Source organism: Salarias fasciatus, chromosome 10 (genome assembly GCF_902148845.1).
Source record: "Salarias fasciatus chromosome 10, fSalaFa1.1, whole genome shotgun sequence".
Taxonomy (NCBI): domain Eukaryota; kingdom Metazoa; phylum Chordata; class Actinopteri; order Blenniiformes; family Blenniidae; genus Salarias; species Salarias fasciatus.
Genome location: NC_043754.1, coordinates 17,197,457 through 17,218,473, shown reverse-complemented (window position 1 = coordinate 17,218,473; position 21,017 = coordinate 17,197,457). Strand labels below are relative to the sequence as shown.

General features: G+C 45.8%; 1 protein-coding gene across 3 annotated transcripts; it reads right to left on the bottom strand.

Annotated features, from left to right (window-relative positions):
- Positions 1-124: 124 nt before the first annotated feature.
- On the bottom strand, positions 125-20,973 carry synj1 (synaptojanin 1). 3 transcript variants are annotated; one of them, XM_030100248.1, is made up of 32 exons: positions 20,897-20,973; positions 19,832-19,989; positions 19,508-19,594; positions 18,791-19,058; positions 18,437-18,662; positions 17,670-17,753; positions 15,462-15,523; positions 14,192-14,288; positions 13,538-13,713; positions 13,314-13,395; positions 13,038-13,190; positions 12,015-12,180; positions 11,640-11,663; positions 11,020-11,211; positions 10,798-10,882; positions 10,420-10,560; positions 10,141-10,333; positions 9,892-10,050; positions 9,489-9,645; positions 9,115-9,241; positions 8,757-8,969; positions 8,591-8,669; positions 8,301-8,466; positions 8,027-8,209; positions 7,531-7,659; positions 7,322-7,360; positions 6,910-6,957; positions 6,341-6,382; positions 5,721-5,770; positions 5,450-5,639; positions 5,067-5,368; positions 125-3,671 (listed from the first exon to the last, which is right to left on the bottom strand). In XM_030100248.1, exons 2-32 carry the CDS (start codon positions 19,953-19,955, stop codon positions 2,625-2,627), a joined length of 5,091 nt encoding a protein of 1,696 aa, XP_029956108.1. In that variant the 5' UTR covers positions 19,956-19,989; positions 20,897-20,973; the 3' UTR covers positions 125-2,624. The 3 variants fall into 3 exon arrangements, with proteins under 3 accessions (XP_029956108.1, XP_029956109.1, XP_029956110.1); XM_030100249.1 differs by lacking the exons at positions 6,341-6,382; positions 6,910-6,957; XM_030100250.1 differs by lacking the exons at positions 6,341-6,382; positions 6,910-6,957; positions 7,322-7,360.
- Between the last annotated feature and the right edge of the window lie 44 nt (positions 20,974-21,017).

Below are 21,017 nucleotides of genomic sequence, written 5' to 3'. Positions count from 1 at the left end.
GTGTCGAATTTACGACTCAATATTTATTAGCTGATGAAGGTCAAGTTACAGATAAAACTCTATATACATTTTATGCTGTGCAATGAAGTCAGAGCCAGCAGTGAAAACCAGATGACAAACACTCATGTTAACGTACATTTATTTTTGCATACATACAACATAAACTGCTTCATACATAAATGTGCCGTCTGCTGCTGCGCACTTAAAATATGGAACGTCGGATATTAACATGAAATACAGCTTCATGTTTGCACTTTTAATACGTACAGAATATGTTCCACAACACATTTACCATGATTTATAGCCATAAAAAAGGGACACCAACCGCACGAAGGGAGCAATTTGTTACCTATAAAACCTCATCTTGAACTGTGACGTGACACGAAGCGCTGGCTAATCACCTACTGTTAAAAGCAGACACAGTACCTACTGCACACATCTGGATAACACAATAAATGCATTTGTTTGAAATGACATCAACGTGTAAGCAAAGGCAGCCTGATATACATTTGCTTACACAGATAAATACTTTTACTGTAGTGAATTAAGATCGTCTTGTTTACTTTACATGTGGTTAAACCGAACACAGAAGCATTAGTTAGCCGAAGCTTTCTTTAGTGTGACCTTTTCGCCTTCCATAGACCATTAAAAAAAAACAAAAAAAAAAAAGTTTTTCAGATGTTTTAGATGAAGGGGGAAACATTTGTGTATGAGCCGCGATGGCTACAGTGTCAAGTTGCTGACCTTTTCCATCGTCGATGTAAATGCTGACTGATATTAGTGAACTAGGTAGTAAAAGACAAAATACTGACACGTCACCTCTGACAGCACCACGCACACTTAAAATAAAATAAAGGTTTACGACGTCAGCCGCGCTGCGTAAAGACACTCCTTCATCTAGAATAAACAGCCACGGGGTGGGAATCACAGGCGGATCTGTAAACGCTGACCGGAGTCTGACAACACTCGAATCACACCGCACCTGGGTAGGACAAAAATCATGCTGAAGTTCTGCCTGTTGAAGTACCGGAGCTTCCCCGTGTAGTTCAGTCACTAAACTGTCTGATCGTGAGCGATCTGCGAGAGTTCCTACAGGGAGACTCTCTTTGAGGTGATTGGTGCTGAGAGAAAAAAAGAAAAAGCTCTCGTTGTTGTAAGAACAGCGAGGCGAAATACAGTTACAGCGGCGCGTGACTGTTGTGTGTGTGTGTGTGTGTGTGTGTGTGTGTGTGTGTGTGTGTGTGTGTGTGTGTGTGTGTGTGTGTGTGTGGGGTGGGGGGGGGGGGGGGGGGGAGGGGGGGGGGGGGAGCACAATGCTCATACTTAAAAGTCCATGGTGTTCCACTCTTTAACTCCGTATACACTCACATCCAAACACAAACACGACAAGGACGATATGCACCTCAAACACATCACGTCACTTCTCACCACAGTAACAAGAACAGATTATTTTGAGTAAATGTTATTTGAAATGGTGAGCTTGACTTCTTCCAAAAAAAAAAAAAAAGAAAAAAAGATAGTGAAGTAAAAAAAACAAAAACAAACATTTGCCCTCTTATTATTCCACATCCCATTCGGTATGCACACAAACTCTGAATTTCACTATAGTACTGTTTGATAGTTTGAATGAATGACGGAGGATTTAAACACTGGAGAGGGGGTAAACGCCAACAGCCAGGAGAGCACGTCCTGCATCCCAGTGCATGTTGGTTAACATCTGTACACCCACTCATACACACTCACTGCGTAGTTTTTCCCGTACAACATAGATTTATACATAACTGCTATGTATAGGTTTGATATAGAGCTACAAATGGCTTCCAGCAAAGCAGCCGCTAGAGAATCACCAGATGGATGAGATGACTTTACAGAGTCAGTCCTGCAGCCGTGGTCAGGCCGACCTCGTCTCCTGCCGCTCGTTTTCACGCTCCGGCATCGTCGGGGGAGGCAATGGCAGAACCTCGTGCAAAATAAAGTACATTCATGGTAGAAACGTGTGCAACACAACTGCTCGAGTCAAGACAGGGAGAAAGAAGCGAAACTTCTCATTTCTTAATCTAAAGTCAAAACAAGCCAATAATCCGTCAGCTATTGTAAAAGCTGTTCTGCACATCAAGTCAGAAAACCAAGGAAGTGAAAGATTGCCATTTAACTGTAAGTGTTTCTCTGATTACCGGCTCAGTGTGTAGTAAATAAGAAGACGCACGGCTCTGGAAACCCCTTGGAGGTCACTGCAGTGCGCTGCGCAGGTACAGAGACATGCTTTGATATTGCACAGGTGGCTGAACGCGCGGTTTGTGCGGACTGGTATAGTTGATAATAACTACAGACTGGAGACACAGGCACGTTTGCTGCCATAAATAAAAAATAAACGTCACAATTTATATTAAAATAAGTGTTAATCTCAGGGAAGAAGCAAACCTCTTTGCTGTAGAGTTAGATCACACATTTAGGCTCATACACTTCTCATGTTTCGGATATAAATCTTTTTCCTGTGACTCAGAAGGGAATTGGTCTATACTTTTAAATACCGTCTCTTTTGTACATACACGCATACATATACACATTTATCATAGATCTATACATATCTGAAGATGCCCTTTACATGACGGGGGGGGGGGGCCCTATCTTTCTGTGGACTCTCTGGGGAAGAAGCAGCTTTCGGCGGACCCGCCTGGGACCTTCACGCTGTTGGTGGCAGTTCTTGTTGGGATGGGAGGGGGGAGCGTCGGGAATGCTGCGGGGGCGGAGGACAACCACTCGGGCTCCGAGTCGAACACGGAGCGAGGCGGGGGCTGAGTCTGAGCGTGGGGCAAAAGGGAAGCGGGGGGGAGGACCGAGTTCTGCTGCGTTTTGGCCGAGGACGGAAAACCGAAGTCGTCGTCGAAGGTGACCCACTGCTGAGGAGCCTTCGCTCCTGGGGGGGGAGGCTGGCGACGGGGGGCGAGGACCGGCGGGATGGAGGAGGGAGGGGCTGCGGGCAACGCCGGAGCCGGAGAGGAGTCGGCGGCGAGAGGAAGCAAAGGAGCAGGGGCGGGGCCGAGGCTGGGCGACGGCCCGAACAAGGACATGGTCCTCTGGATCTGAGGGGTGGGGGCGGCCTGAGGGGGGGCTGCTGGGGCGGGGATGGGGATGAGGGGCTGAGTGAGGGCCGACATGGTCCTGTGGAGGTTGGTCTTTGAGGCTGGATGCTGGGAGCTGAAGTCCGGGGTGACGGCGCGCCGCTGCTGCTGCTGCTGCTGCTGCTGCATCAGCGGGCCGGTGAACGGGTTGGTGCTGCTGGGCCGCGCCGGGAGCGGGTCGGGCGGGAAGAGGCCCGGCGAGGCGCGCAACGTCTCCTGGGAGCGGCTGCGGGGCGGGGCGGGGGGCGGCGGCAGCAGGGACGAGGCGAAGGGCGACGGCGTGGAGAGCGAGGAGGACGACGACGTGTCGAAAGCCTGCAGGTCCGACAGCGCAGAGGACTGCAGGGAGAAGGAGGAGGGGAGCGTCGTGGAGGAAAAGGCGGACGGAGGAACGGAGGGCGGAGGGCGCAGGGACGAGCCTCTGGTCAGCGACTGGGTGGCGTGCCAGGAGGAGGACGACGACGAGGAGGGGAAGATGTCGGATGATAGCGAGTCGAGGGGGTCGGGCTTCCATTGTGCTTCTCTTTGGATTCCATTCAGTCCATTCACCTGTAAAGAGGAAAACAAAAAAACATCACTCAGACATCGCAAGGCTCGTCATGGACTTCACAAGACGCCACTGCCTCAGATTTATCTGACAAAATAAAGGAAAACATAATCTGCTTAAAGATACCCTTTGGAGCTTTAGTCTAGAACTTTAAATATTGTCCAGAGGAAGTAGTAGCGAAGAAATCCCGCTATATTCATTTTAAATGAAAAATGGTTTGGCTACTTGATGAGAAAAAGGATTTATAGTTCACAAATAAAGGTGATTTCTTAATGGCTCTTTGGGCAGAACTCCATTTCACCCAATAGGCAGATTCTGAAATCCTGGAATCCTTTTTGATTGATCAGCGTTGTGGAAGACTTTCTCTCCGACCTGCGCCGGTTTTACACCTTCATCTGTATATAAGAGGCAAAAAGCTTTTCAAATAGCCTTCAACGGAAGAAAGAAAATATATAACTCCTATATTTTACTGAATTAGTGTTTAGATTTCACAATATTCTGCTCCTTTTGTTTTATGGCAACGCTCGCCTTGGCCTCCGCAGGGTACCTTTAATCTGACCGACTTTTACAAACATTTACAGACGTCTACCGTGTTGAAGCTGCTATCCTGGGAATAATCACATAGAGCCACTAAATCTAACATGATGAACGAAAACGTCAAATCAAATTATGAGGTCGTTGCATATGTGCTCAGTCTCGCCGCCCGGCGCTGGGTGAGCCCATATGGAAGGACGAGTGAGGAAGAAAAAAATGACCAACAAACAACATCGTCCATTATTTTTTCAGGTTTTGTGATTTGATGTCGACTCACATAAAAAAGTGAAAACACAGAATGTCCCATAATATGAGCCTAACACAAAAAAAATGCAAGGATTTGCAGAAAACTAAACACATCCGGGTGAAAATAACTTAAAAATAAAAAGAATAATAAATAATAATTACAAAAAAAAAAAAACTAAACAGGGAAGGAAGTTACTGGGTGTAATGCATGGAAGGTAATAACATCAGAGCAAAAGACTGCTGTGCTATGGAGGATGAGACGGAAAGGTGTCTGAATATCAAGTACCTGTCACCCTGAGGGCTTCTCCAGCTTGTGAGAAAGAGACAGATGTATCAGAAAAAACAAATGCAAGAAGAGTGATACAGACAGCAAAGCTCATCTAATGCCAGGTAAGGAAGCAGGAAAAAAAAGAGAGGCTTTTTCTCCCGTTATGGGAGATTATTACAACAACTAAAGCCTAAAGCAGTTTTTTTTTTCTTCAAATGAGTGAAAATTTAAGCAGAAAATCTGTAAAACAGGAAAAAAAGTCAGTGTACTAAACAAGTCATTAGGTTAGGCTTCTTTGTGTGGTTTGCTGAAATGCCAACTATTTAATAAAAAGGCAGCTGGCACCAACCTGAGCGGCTGGGGTTTCAGACTTGGCAGCTTCGGGCGGCAGAGCATGAGAGGAGCGGGACCGCGGCGGGGGTTTGGGAGAGGCCAGGCCCTGCTGGGGGCCGGGAGGGGCCCCGGCGGCGGCGGCGGCGGGGGCCGGGGCAGCCGCCTGCTGCGGCAGCAGGGGCGCCGGGAGCGACGGCTGCATGGGCGGCGGCAGCTGGGACTGAGCGGAGGCCGCGGCCGGCTGCGGCTGCATGGGCGACGGAACCTGGGGCCTCGCCGCAGGAGGGGCTGCCGGAGGCGGGCCTGAGGGCGGAGGACCTGGGGGAGCAGGTGAATTATGCACTGTTAGAAAACGGTCTCAGACTGCCATGTGCAGAACAGTGAAGAGGTTTCAGTTACCCAGAGGCAGGTCGGCCGGTTTGGGCTGGGCGCTCGGCGCCGGCCGGGGGGCTCCGGGGTGGGTGTCCGGGATCGGCCGAGGAGCTCCGGGATGCACCTCTGGGATGGGCCTCGGCGCTCCGGGGTGAGACGGCGGTGGTGGACGAGACTGAGGGGGCATACTGATCACCCCAGCTCGAGGAGGGATGTTCTGGAGAGAACCCAGAAAAAGCAATCACCATCAGACCGCTGAGAGCGCATTGTGTTATAAAGCCACCGGAAACAAACTCACCGGTCTGGACGCACCGCCGGGTCCAGGAGCTCCTGCTGCCTGGCTTCGACCTAAATGAGTTTAGAGAAGAAGAAGAAGTAAAAAAAAAGAGCCAAGCTAATTCCACACCGTTTTGTTCAGGGTCCTTTGGGATACAAGTGAAGGACAGTCAGTGCATTGAAGCAGATGAGAAGTCGAGAAGAAAATGAACACGTGAACTGAAATACATTGGACTAAAATCACAGATGAGCAGGAGGGAAATCCAACCCAACCTGTGACAGGAGAAATTCCCCACGGCTGACTTCATTATGAATGATGACTCAGTGATTCCTGAGAGATGGTCTGGAAGAGAGGCCGGCCTTGTTCTGTGAGCCAAGCGCTTACCTCACAGCAATCACACTCTCTTTCTGTATTGATGCGCTCAGCTCTCGAAGCCAGCAAACGTTTTCCCACACTTCTAGGATGAGTCAACCGCACTAGCAACGCATCCTTGTCAAAGCACTTCAAATAACAGTGAGCACCTCCAAGCATGCTGGGAGAAGACAGGTGAAATGTGCTTTTTGCCCGATCATAAACACAAGACGACGGCCTCCTCCTATTCTAATGCTAAGCGAGGCTACGTCGCATTTTATCGCACTCACCTGCAGCAGCGTCAGGTCGAGGAAGAGCGGGACTTTTTGGTCCTTTGCAGCACAAAGGAAACCAGACCAAATTTCAGTTATGCACAAAGCAGAATACTAGTCACAGGAGGCCGGAGTCCCGGGTGACATCATTTCACAGAAAGCGCTACGAAGAGCATGTGGCGGCAAAAATGCAGCAGAGTAGCAAAGCCTGTGATGATCTGAGTATCAGTCTGTCTAATGAAGACTTGATTTCAAATCATAGTGCATGACGGCAGCCGAGATATCCTCTTAGTGTAAAACCCCTGAGTGTAAAAATCTGCTTGCGGAGAAACGTCACTCAAAGTGCATTAATCTTTCACTTTGCTGCATGTTTGGGACTTAAAACGAGCTAAATACTTTCTTGCAACATGCTACCAAACACATCTGTCTCTCTCTCTCACACACACACACGATTGAAATAGCGCACAATAAAGAGTTTTCCAAAGGTGAACCATCAATGTCAAAACAGCATCAGTGGCATTGATGACTGGCGTCTGGCTACAGGGATCAGGAAACACATGTACACACACACACTTCTGTCCAGTTACCTTCACTGCCTCTCCTACCAAACAGTGGGCTGGGACATTCGCCACAGTCTTTAGGTCAGAGGGGAAACAGTGTGTTTATATCTTTTATTTAAAACACAAGAGAGCTCAGACTTCATGTTTTAAAAACACAGACAACAATCCAAGGATAATCCCAAATCTAAAAGCTGCACGTGTCTAGTGGTAATGTTTAAAGCTGTTCTATTCTATATGATTCAAATTACAAAACATCTTTAAAGCTCCATTAAGCTCAAACATGCACCTGATTTCCATAATATAAAGATGACAGGCTACTAAATCCCCTGATGCGCTGTGCGCTTTGTGTGTAGCTCAGATGGGAAAAAGCAAGCTGCTTCATCAAATGCTTCAGCAACGCAAGCAACATAAACACACCGATGCAGAGCAATCACTTTACCTGCAGAGTCCTTTCTAACTGGCAGAGGGCTCATGCCTCCTTCAGGAATGAGGTGAAGCAGCAGGATAAAGTTGAAAATGTTAAAACCTGCCGATAATATCTCAAAAACTACACAGCTCAACTTCTACTGGAGGGATTTATTAGTTGCTCTGAATGATAGTGGAGTCTAAAAAAACAAACACTAAAAGGGCTGAGGGACTGCATCTCACCTGAAGGCGGTGGTGGGCGCTGAGGAGGTGCGGGTCTGGCCGGGGGGGCGTTGGGGCGAGGGGGCGGCGGGCGTTTGGGCTCGAAGCCCTGCGCTGTGGGGGCGCCTGGCTGAAAGTCAACGGGAGGTCCTGGAAGGGATGAAAACAAAGGTGGGGCTGAACGTCTTGGCCGTCACAACGTTTACACACTCTGATCGGACACGCCCCGCCCACCGAGACAGAGGATTCTTGCATTTTTCTATTAAATTTAACTAAACATTCTATGTAAAACAGCATGACTGATATAGTTCAACTACTTTCAAAACTGTTTCTAGCACCAAACAAAAACTACTGGCTCTACAGAGCGTTACCTGGAATGTCTCTCCTCTGTGATGCTGGAGTTAAATCTCCTTTACCATTACAAACACAACAGAGGGACAGTTTAAATACCAGCCGAGAGACTTCAACCTGCACCGGCTCCCGCCGTGCCTCGTGCTTCACCGTGTGCTGTTCTTACCTTGTGACGGTCGGGAGGGCTGCGGTGCGCGGCTGGGCCTGCTGGGGGCGGCGGGCTCCCCGTGGGTGGGGGAGGGGCAGGGGCTGCCGCGGGGAGAGGGCAGCGGGGAGGATCCGGGAGCAGAGCCGGCTCCAGGCTGCAGGTGCTGCGGAAGGATCTCCTCCACCTCCTCGTCCACGTCGCCTGAGACAGGTCGAAGAGAACAGGCATTAAAAACACAGAGAGAAAACATCTCGAGGGGCGGGACGAGGATTTCTGGGATACTGCGCTTCACCTTCCATGTCGTAGTCGTCGTCACCCATGTCTGCGTCTTCAGCCAGCAGGGTGGAGCTAGCGGAGGTGGGGATGCTGCCGCAGATTCTCTCCACGCTCATCTCCTCCTCCAGACTCTTAATCCAGCCTGGACTCTTCAGACGGATGTCAATCACCTTCCCAAGGACCTACGATGTTAATTTCACAATGCAAAGTGTGTGTCAGAGAAGCTCGCTTCGGAATAATACACACACTTACATACTTTTTTCTTTATTGCGTTGAAACTATTTTCCAAGCAGACTGATGACTTACGGTGGAGGCGCTGAGAGACAGAGCAGCCAGAGCAGAGTAGCCCTCGAGGAAAGTCACCCACATCTTCTCTTCAACGAACCTGCACCAACAAAGACGCCGTCATTCGCAGAAGATCTTTCTGAGCGTCACGGAGGTGTGTCGGTCTCTGTTCCAGAGTCAGGCTCACCGGATGAGGATAACCTCTCCAAAATTAGCAAACTTGTCCAGCAGCTCGTCTATGAGCGGATCGTCGAAGTAGTCATCCGGGCCGGACGTGCACAGCGACACCAGGATGGTGCCGTCCGGAGGCCCCTGCAGGGCAATCACGTCTTTGTAGACCTGGTGCCGGGCCTCAGGGTCCACCTCCAGGATGTCCACATCCATTACTGCCACCACAGGCCTGGAGACAGACAACGAGGAAGGCACGAAAACTTATAGAAAGACTCAGATTTAATCTATTTTTGATACGAACTTTGTTTTGACTTGCTTAGTTTGAAAGTCAAGTGATTTATTTGCCCACAGCGATCAACTCTCTTGTCCGTTACCTGTGATCAGACGTCTTAAGCTCAGCTCTCCCATAATACTTTAGAGTGCCAGGGCTCCACGGGTTGTCTGGGTCCTCCTCACACTCCCCGGGGGTCGCGGCCGCTCCGACAACATTCATCTCCTCAGCTGTAAAAGATTCACAAACAAACATGGACAGTCGTGGAAAGTTCCATTGTCTACTTCCGAAGAAACATAAACTATCCTACTTTTCAGACTATATTCTAGGACAAACACATAAAAAACACCCTGTTTTGGAAAAGTCACATTTATAGAGCAGATAGGACAGCGATGACACACAAGAGATTTGACAAATTAAAAAATAATAATAATCATAATAAATTTCTGGTTTTTCCTGTCGTGGTTCTGGTCTAACCTGTTTTGTCGAAGTTCCACTTTCTTCTCTTCCACAGAATGCGGTCGGTCCAGGCTGGTGTGCGGCACTTCTCACTGGTGTCGTAATCTTCTGAGAAGAGGTCGTACTTATAGGTGGGGGCAAAATCCAACTTTCCCTCAATAAAATTCCTAAAAATCTGAAAGAAGAAAACAGAAATATGTTGTTTTAATTATGGTTATATCACAATAAGCTTTTTTTTAATCACTAATCTATTCATATTAATCAAGAAGCAAAATCACTGAAGTTCAGACGTGCAGATTTCTGTATTTTTTTCTACACAATTTGTAAATAACTCAAATCAAAATGGTCGTTTCTTGTTTAGAAGTTAATCTCAGAACTAGTCTCAGTCTTTGTGAACATTAATGCTTGCTGTGAGTCATACCAAACCAGCATTCTTCTGGTCCAACAACTGGTCCCCGGCTGTCAGCGCGTCCCAGTTCTGCTGCTTGATGAGGTCCTTCACCTCCTCGTTGGGCATGCTGATCCGGTAGTTGAAGTCCCCACACCAGAACACGTAGTCGTGCGAGTACAGGAGGCGACCCTGAGGACGGCAAACGCGGCGTTATGCAATTATGCGTTCGGCTGAGGAAATGAGTTGTTTGACGAGTCCCGTCGATGCTGTGATTGTTACCATGGGAAAGCTGAGTCTGCGTGTGATCTCGTTATAGTCGTCGTTCCGTTCCTTGACCTGCGATTGGCCGGCGGCAAAGTGGGAACAGACGAAACAGATGCTGGTCGTGTGGAACAGCAGGCGGATGGCCACGCCTCCTTTATTACCCGTGGCTCCGCCCATTCCCGTTTTGACTGTATCCACAGCAACATCCCTTGAACACGCACAAGTCGAGTTGGAGTTTATCGTTATGTTCTGCTGTCGGCATTCGGTCTGTTATAACGTGTGTTGGGTTCATACCTGATGAACGGTGCGTGCTGTGGGCGGATGAACACGAACAGGCACACCCCCACCAGCTGCTCCGAAGCAAGCAGGACGTACTTGTGGTCCCGCGAGATGTTTTTCTGGAGCTCAGCTGCCCACAGTTTCTGGTTCGTAGTGCTGAGAAGAAAACAGAAGACGGGCTCATGTGCAACAACAGAAATTAGAAGAAAACAGCTCCCTGTTTAGATATAGCTAGGGCACTACATTTTACAATGGTGAATGTAATTCTGATGTTCAAAAACCCTCAAAGGACTTCGCAACAGAGTTCTCTCTCTTGGCTAAAGCCATCAATCTACTGACGTTAAAAAGATAATCGGGTTCGGTTTGAGAGAGATTGACGTGTAGCGCACGTACCTGGCACTGACAATGTTTCCAGCATTCAGTTCAACCATCTCCTCGAATCCAATGGCGAAGATGTCGATCGGGTTGGCTTTGCTGTCTGAAGACAGAAAACAATCACAGAAATGTTTGATCGAAGGAGCTAATCAATTCAATGCAGTATTTCATTTTGATCGCTCAGTCTTTGTTGAAAAAGGCCAAGCTGCTCCTGTTCCTGTCTGCTGGATCACAGCATACCCTGAAACTCTGGATGTCCCGCCTTCTTCGGAGCGTCTAACAGCCAATCGTTGAGCGTCTGATTACGGAAAGCGATGCTCCGGAACTGTTTCCCCCCGTTGACGTTCCAGGTGCCGACACACACCCGGATCCTCTTGGGCCTCGTGTATTTACGGTAGCTCTGGCACATTCCCAGCAGCACTCGGGGGGAAGCTGCAGAGGTGGAGACAGAACTGGGATTAGAGCGCAACAGAATTAAACACGTGGACGTCGGAGTGAGGGGTGGCACACAGCGGAACAGGACAAAAACTCTGGAAAAACTAATCAAAACCAACAAAAAAAACCAATGGGAATACATCCAAGTACGACAGAGGAAGTCCACATAAACAGTCTAAAACGTGAGATGTGACAAGGAATCACATACTCAGCTTCGGTCATGGTTCATTACTGTCTGTTAATTTCCTCTTTTAATTCAATTTAATCTCCCCCCCCCATTTGCTCAGACAGTGGAGTAAACCACAACCAGGACTGCATTTCAAATATATGAGCACTGATGAGTTGCAAACACAAAATGATAAGACAACAATGTGACACAGGAAGATAAGGCCCATCCGACGGTGCCAATCCGTCAGTTACTGTACCTGATTGTAAGACTGGCTCAGTGACTAAGATTGTGTGCAAGAACAAAGAGGGAGAGAAGGGAGAGAAGTGTTAACCGGCGCCGCAACGGATGATGCCAGCAGAGCAGTTGGTCAGTTTTAATCTAACTGGGACAGCGAGCTAGCACATGGAGATGAATCTGCCCACTTCGCACATAGCAGACAAAAACCCTTCTATTATGCAAAGTAGCTGTTGGTTTTACAGAGCTGCAGCAGACACTCATCCAAACACGCAACAGTATCGCAAACACAAAAGTCTGGAAACTGCAAATTGAAGAAGCTGCAAGACTTGCATTTGTGACACTAGATTTTCTTTAGGAGTGATTAATATTTCATTTTGCGCATGTCAGAAATTACCATAAAGACTGGAAGTGGTGAGCAGGGCCCGAGCTTTGTCTGCCAGATCACTGTTGAGCGTGGAGCCCAGCCTCAGGATATCTATCGCTTCCTGCTTGGAGCTGTCGAAGAAGTTGTTTTGGATGGTTCTCGTCACGGAGCGAGCTCCGTCTTTCAACTTCCCACCCTAAAATAAAAAACAGACACATGCAGACGATAAAGAAAAGAAAAGAAAAAAAAAAAAACAGAAACGGTTGCATAACAACACAGAATTATCGTCTGTATTCTCACGTAGAGTGAGGAAAGGCTTCAGCCACTCCAGCAGTGGAGGAGAGAACAAGAAGGAACACTTCACAGAGATCTAACAACACACGTCTGTTTTGATCCAACTGCTGGATTCATTCCTATAAAAAGATCAATTTAACTTATTTCTTCAGCTTTCAATATTTTTTTCGGAATCTTTATTTCAAATATATTTATGTAGTTCGCAAGTGAGATCTCCATGGTGTTCTCTGGAAGTAAAACAGAAATAACCCAAGGGAAAAAAAAAACAAAAAACAAAAAAAAAAAACCACAGTTCATTACATAAATAATGGGGAAAAAAAGAAGAACTTCCACCGGTCCCAATCCCAATCCTCGTCAGCATCCCCTTTTGACCCACTGACACTGAAATCAACAGTGCACGAGACATACACCCACGGCTGAAAAGACGACCACGGTCTAGTTGACTTACCACACAGGTAGAGATGTCCAGAGGACAGCCGAAAAAGATAGCACACACGAGTTAAGAGACAGAAGCAGCACACAGAGTGGATGAACTGTTCACTCAGAGCTTTCTACACATGCACAGTGCACACAGCGGCTTTTAGCCTCTATCAGTGAAGAGGCTTTCGGCCTGTATTCACCGTTATGTGACGAGTTTCCCTAAATGGTTTCATATATGAAGCTTCTTTGAGCTGCCTGGATCTAAAATGATCAAGTCACCAGTCTGGTGAGATCTTATAATAATAACAACTGGGAAAAGAGAAAGGGCTGAAATTGTACCTTGGCTTTGCCGTCCAGGGCTCCGGTGCCGGCATAGATCTTACTGACGGAGTCTCCATTGGCGGACCACATGGTCCTAAAAACCTCCTGGAACCGGGCAACCAGCTGAGGTTTCTCTGTCAGACTCATTTCTTCCAGCTGCTTCGGCAGCATCTAAAGAGAGAGAGAGAAGGGGAGGATTAAACGTCCGTAGTACAGACTACAGATTACAGTAAAGACTACAGTCTGTAGCAGCTGGATGTAAAATCGACTCCATGCAAATTGTTGGACTGTTACCTCGAGTGCGAAGAAGGCCTGGACACTGTTAGTGCGATCCAAACAGTCCAAGCAGTTCGTCCTGATGGTCCCTCCCTGAGTCCTGCAGAGAGTTCAGAAACCTTCTGAATGACTACATTTGATGACAAAATGATTTTTGTCCTGACTAATGGAGGTGGATCGGAGTTTTGTTGTTGTTTTTTTTTTTTTTTGTTGCACATGCACGCTTATTGTGCTGATTTTACCTCGCGATGCCGGTTTCTCCAGAGTAGTAGAAGAAGCCGCACTCGTCCACGAATTTGCTGAGCTGGGGTTTGAGGACACTGTGCAGTTTGTCGGCCTTGCCGCCCCTCACGTTTTGGTGGTAGTCGAAGTTCACCATCTTCACTGCGGCAGCGTGCTCCGACGCCTTCAGGTGGCTCTGCGGGGGGGCAGGAGAGGGGGGGCGCAACGTTTCCACATTATGTCGCATGTCTGGATTCATGCTGCAGAACCAACATCGAGGCCACGGTTTGGAGCAGCATCGCTAAGGCAATCGATCGGCTCCCACACAAATACCCGTGCTTTCAAACTTCAAATTAATAAAGTGCAAAAAATGAAAATAACTTTTATGAGCACTTATTTGCTCTAAATATCACCGGATTTATGAAATTATGCATGAAAATAAAGATAAGTCCAGCATTGTCCATATTTATAGTTAGAGTTAATCAGCAAATGTTGTGAAGTTTTAATATCTTAATCTGTTTTTCCACATAATAAACTGAATTTACAGTGTTGTTTTATGACTGTTATGAGACAACAAATGACTTTATCTTTCCATTTTAATTTGAGCTCCAGACTAGAGCCCTCATTTATTATGATGCGTGTGTTTTGTTGTCAGTCTGCCGTCAGTCTCTCACCTGGAATGCTTTGCTGAGCATGTGTTCACCTTCCTTACTTCCAAGCAGGTTGATGATCACTTGCTTGCCATACAATCGCCGCAGTGCAGTGAAGTGCCTGGAAAGAACATTTAACCACAATATGAGCACTGCATGGGTCATAAATTAGGTCTAATAGAAATTATTCATCAAACTCTGTACTGATATGAGAGCATGACGTTAAAACTCACCATCCCTGACCCATCATATTTTACAGACTAGTCAAAAGACTACTGATGTGACAACTGTAATGATCATCTCAAAGCAATACAAAGCTCAGCTCGACTGAATCAAACCTGTGAAGTCAAAAACGACTGCAATTTAAAACCTACTGGTAATTTCTTTTGCCTTACAAGAAAAAGTAATCTTTCAACTGAGAGGACGGCATTGGCCACTATGAGACTGATGAGGAGGCTGCTGGAGGCTGATGAGGAAGGGCTGAGTACGATCAAGGTGTAACAAAGTTCAGCTTCTAGAACACGTCGTCCTACTCAGGGTGGTGAAGATGGAACAAATGTCCCATGGTGAGTTTTCACCTCAATGGCATCACTTTATGTAAACGTTCAGATACCAGTTCTGTATTCTGTTGCTGCATTGGAGGTTGTGTGTCTTTGGGCAGAGAGGATGAATAATTTGTAAATTGTTTGATAAAATGATCAAGAAACATCCAGTTTAGTGAGTATTACTTAAATCACAGTTGCTGATTTTGATTAAAAAAAAAAAATGAAATTACTTTCACTTGAGGAGACAGTATTAATGTCTGGCTAGCGGGCTGTAATAGTTTTCTACCAGTTTAGATCAGACAGTTTTTCTTGTATTTCCAAGGCAAAGTTATAATGGATTCTTCTGAGATAACACAAAAGAAGAGAAGTCACAGAAAGGTCTCCTGATGCATATAAAGAATAACGAGGGAGGAAAAAAAAAATGAGAAAAAAAGGCAATATAAAAAAAAGTATTAACAAAACCATGAACATTTTAAAAAAGGGCTTTGATGGTTGCAAGTTAGCAAGGTAAACAGCTAATTAAAATCGACTGATGTGCCTTTCATGTCCCTGCAATGACTCAGCCTCTAAGGACATGCTTAAATCACAATTTCTTTAAAAATGTGGAGAATGTTCTGTCGCCCAGACAGTAAGTGCGTGAGGCCCGGCATTAAAGTTGCTCATCTGCTGATCAGAGAAATGTTCATCTGAACCTAGCAAAGGTGTGAGACGGGCTTACACGCATAGATTAAAAAAACATCCTAATTTACCTTTCAAAAGCAGGCGCGTTCGCCTCAAATCCTCTTGACAGCTTGACACGATGTGAACCAACCTGCAGAGACACAAGCCACAGTGTCCTCCTTCAGTGAGGATTAAAACTAAAACATGAGGTTGTGGAAAGTCACAGATGGTCCAAAAAAAAAAACAAAAAAAAAAACCTGATGACGTAAAATGAATTTGGGATAGAAATTGGAGGAATCTGAAATGGGAGGAAAAAGTGATCTCAACAAGCATGTGACGTGAGCAACATGAGGGGCGGGGCAGGTAGAGTCGCGCATACGGAGGCAGAGACACTGAGCAGCGCTTTGACGGTAAACCGGGACTGAACTCCGAAAAGTTTGACGCAAGCATGACCGTGAGAACAACTGACGAGGCTTAGCGGGACACCGGCGCTGCGGTGCAGCATGGGAACGCGCTCACTCTGCGCAGCAGGCCACTACATGTTTCTGTGTTGTTTCTTAATCACCGCTGCCCACGGACGCTTTCAACGTTCACCTCACTTCTTCTATTGGAATGTAGAAATAAAGGTTAGCAAATAAAAATAATCGATGTTAATTTAAAAAAAAAATGTAACTTTCACTTCTTTTCCCTGTGAAGTGATAAGCTGCATGAATTCCTCAATCTCGAGCAACTGACTGCGATCATAACCATGTAGCCTGCCTTTTAAATCTTTTACTCCCTAAAGACGGCGATTATCTTTGTTTTGTTGTGTCAACTCATCCTTTATTCTGTGCTTTGTGTTCGCTTATATCTGACTGCCCTGGCTTGTCGTCTGTGTGAATGGACCTTTAGCTTCCTGCTGCTGCCATTTGTCACTGCTCCCCCCCCCCCTCTCTCTACTGTCACGCAGGTCGAGGCTATGCATATTTGATAACTTCCTGAGATGGCATCTCAAACCACTCAGGTTACATCTGTACACGGCGCAAGATAAACCTCACAAAGTTTGTCACCCTTCAGTTGTAAATGCTCAATAACTCCTGAGAATAAGTGATGAACACTTTTATTTAAGAAAAAAAAAAAGCTTTCAAAATGTTGCACATTTAAAACACTAAATCAGAGCTATTCCTAATTTAGACTAACTAGAAAAAAATAATTTTATTCTGAATGAAGCTGTGATTTTGAAGTCCTGCTCAGGGAATGGAGCAGAATACGGGAAAGGAAAGCCTACAAGCCACAACTGGAAGTCTGGAAGTGGGGACTAAGAGCTAAAACAGTGCTTTAAAAGCAGGAAGACTACAGTTCTGTCTGAAAACAACCCCAAGCCCACTAATCTACGCTTTGGCCAAATCAAAGACCTTGCACGCTGAATAGGTGGCTAATGTGGTCTGGGCTGCCTGAAAGCCTGTGGTAAATAGTTCACCGTCTCATCAATTAGCATCCACCCAGGTGGAAGTTGGAACAGTAGCGCCGTTGCATCAGCAACATAATTAAAAGCGAAGTGGTTAGGGGATGTTTTCAGACCAGGATCTCACCTGACCAAAGATGTCTGGGAGCTGAGAAAAACAGAAAAATACCCTTTACCAACCACTATTACTAGTTTTAGCGTCCCCCCATGATTGTTCAAATCAGTCTGTGCAATGTCAAGACAGAGGTGAAAGAAGCCCGGTGTTGTTGTTTATGGCGTGTTTAAAAAAAAGGGGGCAATCCTAGTCTCTGCTTTAAATATGGAAAAATTACTTTCTAGATTAGAACCTGTGCACGAGATGTGAATGAGTGGATTTCACCGATGGCCTTTAGCATTGCACAGAGGACCACCTATCTGCAACATGAAAGCACCAGCACCAGCAGAGCGCCCCCTCCCCACCCGAAATACAAAACAGACAAAAAGGATTATACCAGGTGGGGGTTTTCATCCAGTCCATTAGGGTGTCGGTTCTCATTCAGGTGCAACAAAACACCCTTAATGGACTTTTTCTGAACACAGCGACAAAATGTGTTAAAACTATGATAAAAAAAAAATATATATATATCCACTACAATGACAAGGAGACATTCAATTCCCCAGTAGGCACAGATGCCAAATATCATTTAAATCAGTGAACGTGCACTCTCAGTTTCCTTTGTGAAGGCTTCCTGTCAAAGTTTACTTTCAACTGATAATCAGGACTTCTGCGAACACATCAAGACGGCTGAATACATGAAACCATCACATGAACAGCTCAATACGGACCACACAGGACAGATAAAGCTTTTATTACCTGGATTCCTGGCTGTTCCCAGAAAAGAGGAATGGATCCACGGATCTGAATGAAAGATGACACTTTGTCGTCCAAGAAAATGACCTGTTCAAAGATAGACATACGGTTGGGTTACTTTTAAATGCAACAGATCACACTACAAATACTGTTACAGAGATACAATAATTCACAGTGTAATAACGGTAAGTTACAACCCTGCTCAACAACTCTGGCATGAGCTTGCTGCTTCTCAGAAATGCTGAAATTACAGAGCTGAGTGGGAGATTATTTGAAACATCAAATCACATCAGGTAGTACAACTGCACGGAAAAACACTCATGGGCCAACAAAAGCAGAAGTACTGAAGAGAGGCAGTACAAAACAATCGCCTGGTGTTTTCATGACAGCGTGGGGAAGATATTGTTCATCTTGTGAAGCAACTACCACACAGTGCAAGTCATACAAAAAATGCCCCCAAAAACAAATAACTCAAATTAAGGGCATCTTCTCAAATTGAGGCTTCCTGTTATTCCGGTCCTTTTTCATTATTGTGTGGCTCGTTTTGGCAAGCATGATGTGATACTTTGAATATGTTTGCATAATTCATTAAGTAAACAAGCTTGGTAATGTTACCCCGGTGCGTGCAGGCATCGTTTCATAACTGCTTTTTGCACTTTGGCACCTGACAACGAAACCGTTGCACGCAATAAATATTCAATATGAGCCACAAACTATCGTATAACTTGAATTTATGACCCTTCACCTTTTTAAGAAATGACATGCGTTACCTGTTCGGTCTCCACGAAGTTAGCCACCTGTCCGTCATCGTTTGTCCCCCGAACGTTGAATCGCGTGCCAGCTCGCTCCGAGCTCAGGCGGGAGAAGATGCAGGCCTTGGCCTGCTTGTGCCCTGCATAGATGGTCCTGATCTCCACGCCGCCACACATCAGTCTCAGCAGCCAGTCGTCACAGTTCACTCCGTAATGCTTCAAGTGGAGATGAAGAGACTGGTTCCTGTTGAATTGTGAAAACAGATACAACAGGAAACACACAATCTTTAGTTGTGAATCATAAAAATATCCCCTTGTGAGACATTCAGGAGAAACTGTGAATAACCCTGCATCAGTAAAGACTATCCTCACCAAAAGAAGCGGTTGTCTGTAGTGTCTTCCAGGATCCTGCGGTGTGCGTTGAGACTCAAGTCCATGCTGACTCCGGTGGAAGACCAGGCAAAGTAGAAGTGTCCTGAGTTCAGGACCTTTCGCACCTCAGCAATCCGGTCCTCATCTCCTGGGTCATTTTTCAGGGATATAAAATCTGTCTGAGTGACCCTGAAAACTTCTGAATCCTGCACTTTGCCCACAGAGCTGCATCCTGTCACAACTACAAGACTGTGGAGCATGGAGTCACCTGCAGACACAGGAAGAAGAACGCCAGACAAATATAACTCGCTGTATTCTGAAGAAGCAAAGTATGAAAACCTGAAAACAAAAGCATTGCTGAAGGGAAAACGGAGAGAACTCGATGTAATCAAAAAATATTACAGATTAATAGACAGAGGAACTAAATGATTTATTAGAATTTGGCACTGGATCTTCACTGTGAACAAATGCCAGCCAGTCAACTCTCAGCCATCTACAAATCGGAGCTTTTAATCTTTGACAAAGCTTTTTCCTTGTTGTGATGACAGGAGAGTGTTCAAGGTCATGTGGAGGACAGGAGAAAGCAGCTTATGAGTAAGCAGCAACAGGGACACAAACCCCAAGGTCTCCAGAGTCACACATGAACCTGAGGGTCAAAACCTGGAGTGGACTTCATCAAGAAGCAATAAGATGAAAAACATACTTCAGGTTTCTTACCAAGGTTGAGACGAAGTACGCCCAGTATTCCGTAGGCATCAACAATCTTTGTATATGTATTTTTAATGGCTTCCTTCTCTGCTGCAGCTAGAAGACAAAAGTAACACAAGACTTAACGTAAGAAAATACTCGCTCAGGTCTTCAAAAAACGTTTTGTAAATGTACTCAGCGATTAAATCATAGTAGCTAATCACATTAATAAATGTATTAGTGGGAAAAAAATATAGCATGTGTATTTTTCTAACATTACACTTCTTTGGATGACAGTATGACAGGTTCAGAGTTCCTCATTTTATTACAATGCAAATAAACAAATGAACTTACAAAGGACAGCAACAGCTCCTGATTCAAACATGAGGCATTCATCTCTGGCCCTGGTTTCCACTATGACACTGTACGGTGGTGGGTCCAGCTTGTGGTAAATGCGATATCCCTTGCTGAAGGCCATGGCTGTTTCAGGAATATAAGACCTATGTTGTGACCTGGAATCCAGAAACAATGACTATCAACAGATCAGTCAAAAGACAAGCTCTATCAGAGACAGCACATGCACTGAACGATTGAAATAGTATATTCTATTTGTGCAATTTAGATTTTCAGGTTCTAGGATGAGGCTTTGACAATAAGAGTGATGCTATTATGCAGTTGATGCAAATATTTCAAACGTAAAGAAGACATTAGAGAAACATATGCAGAGTTGCCTGAAATTTCCGAGAAAAAAAAAAAAACAGTTTCCTTTATTTGGTGAATTTTACATGACCAATAAATGAAATCGGTCTGATAATTGGGTAATAAATTGCGTGATCTAGGACAACGGGAAGACTAACATTGCGAAATCCAAAGCCTATAATGCAATCCACTGCGGAACACAACTAAGGCCCACACCTCTGACAGACAGATCTTTATTTAAACTCAATCTTCCAGGGAACTGGAGACTATGGGGTGCTGTGTGGTGGTGGTAGTTAACGATAAGGCCGGGCAACTGAAACATCATCCAACCTGACCAGGACAGTCACGACTTGTTAATGCAGAATGCGATGCTAACGCTAACAGCTAGCTTGAATGCTAGATTTTCAGCGATGATAGCTAACTGAAGGCGCAAGATGACAATGTGAAGAGTAATCGGCTTGCTGCGTCTTGCCGATCCACCGCTCCCTGGAAACATTTGCTGCATCGACCAGAGAAACTGCTAGGAATCGCCAGGTTACAATATTATGCTGTTGTACTATTTGCACGTCGGGGATGACAAACTGGCGATTACTTGTATTGGAGCGATTAGGCTGTATAGAACACAGAGTTCTATACAAACATTTAAATTCATGCTAGATGTTTCGACTGTCCATTTTATTTGAACTGCAGAAAAGGAAGGATATTAAATTCACTCCTTACCGTCTCCCCCGCCGGGTTGTAACTCCGCTGTCACAACAAAATCCTTCCCGGTGTCTTTGCAAAATGGTACATTCCGACTTAACACACGCCTCCCTGACGTTTACTTATTAACCTGGAATAA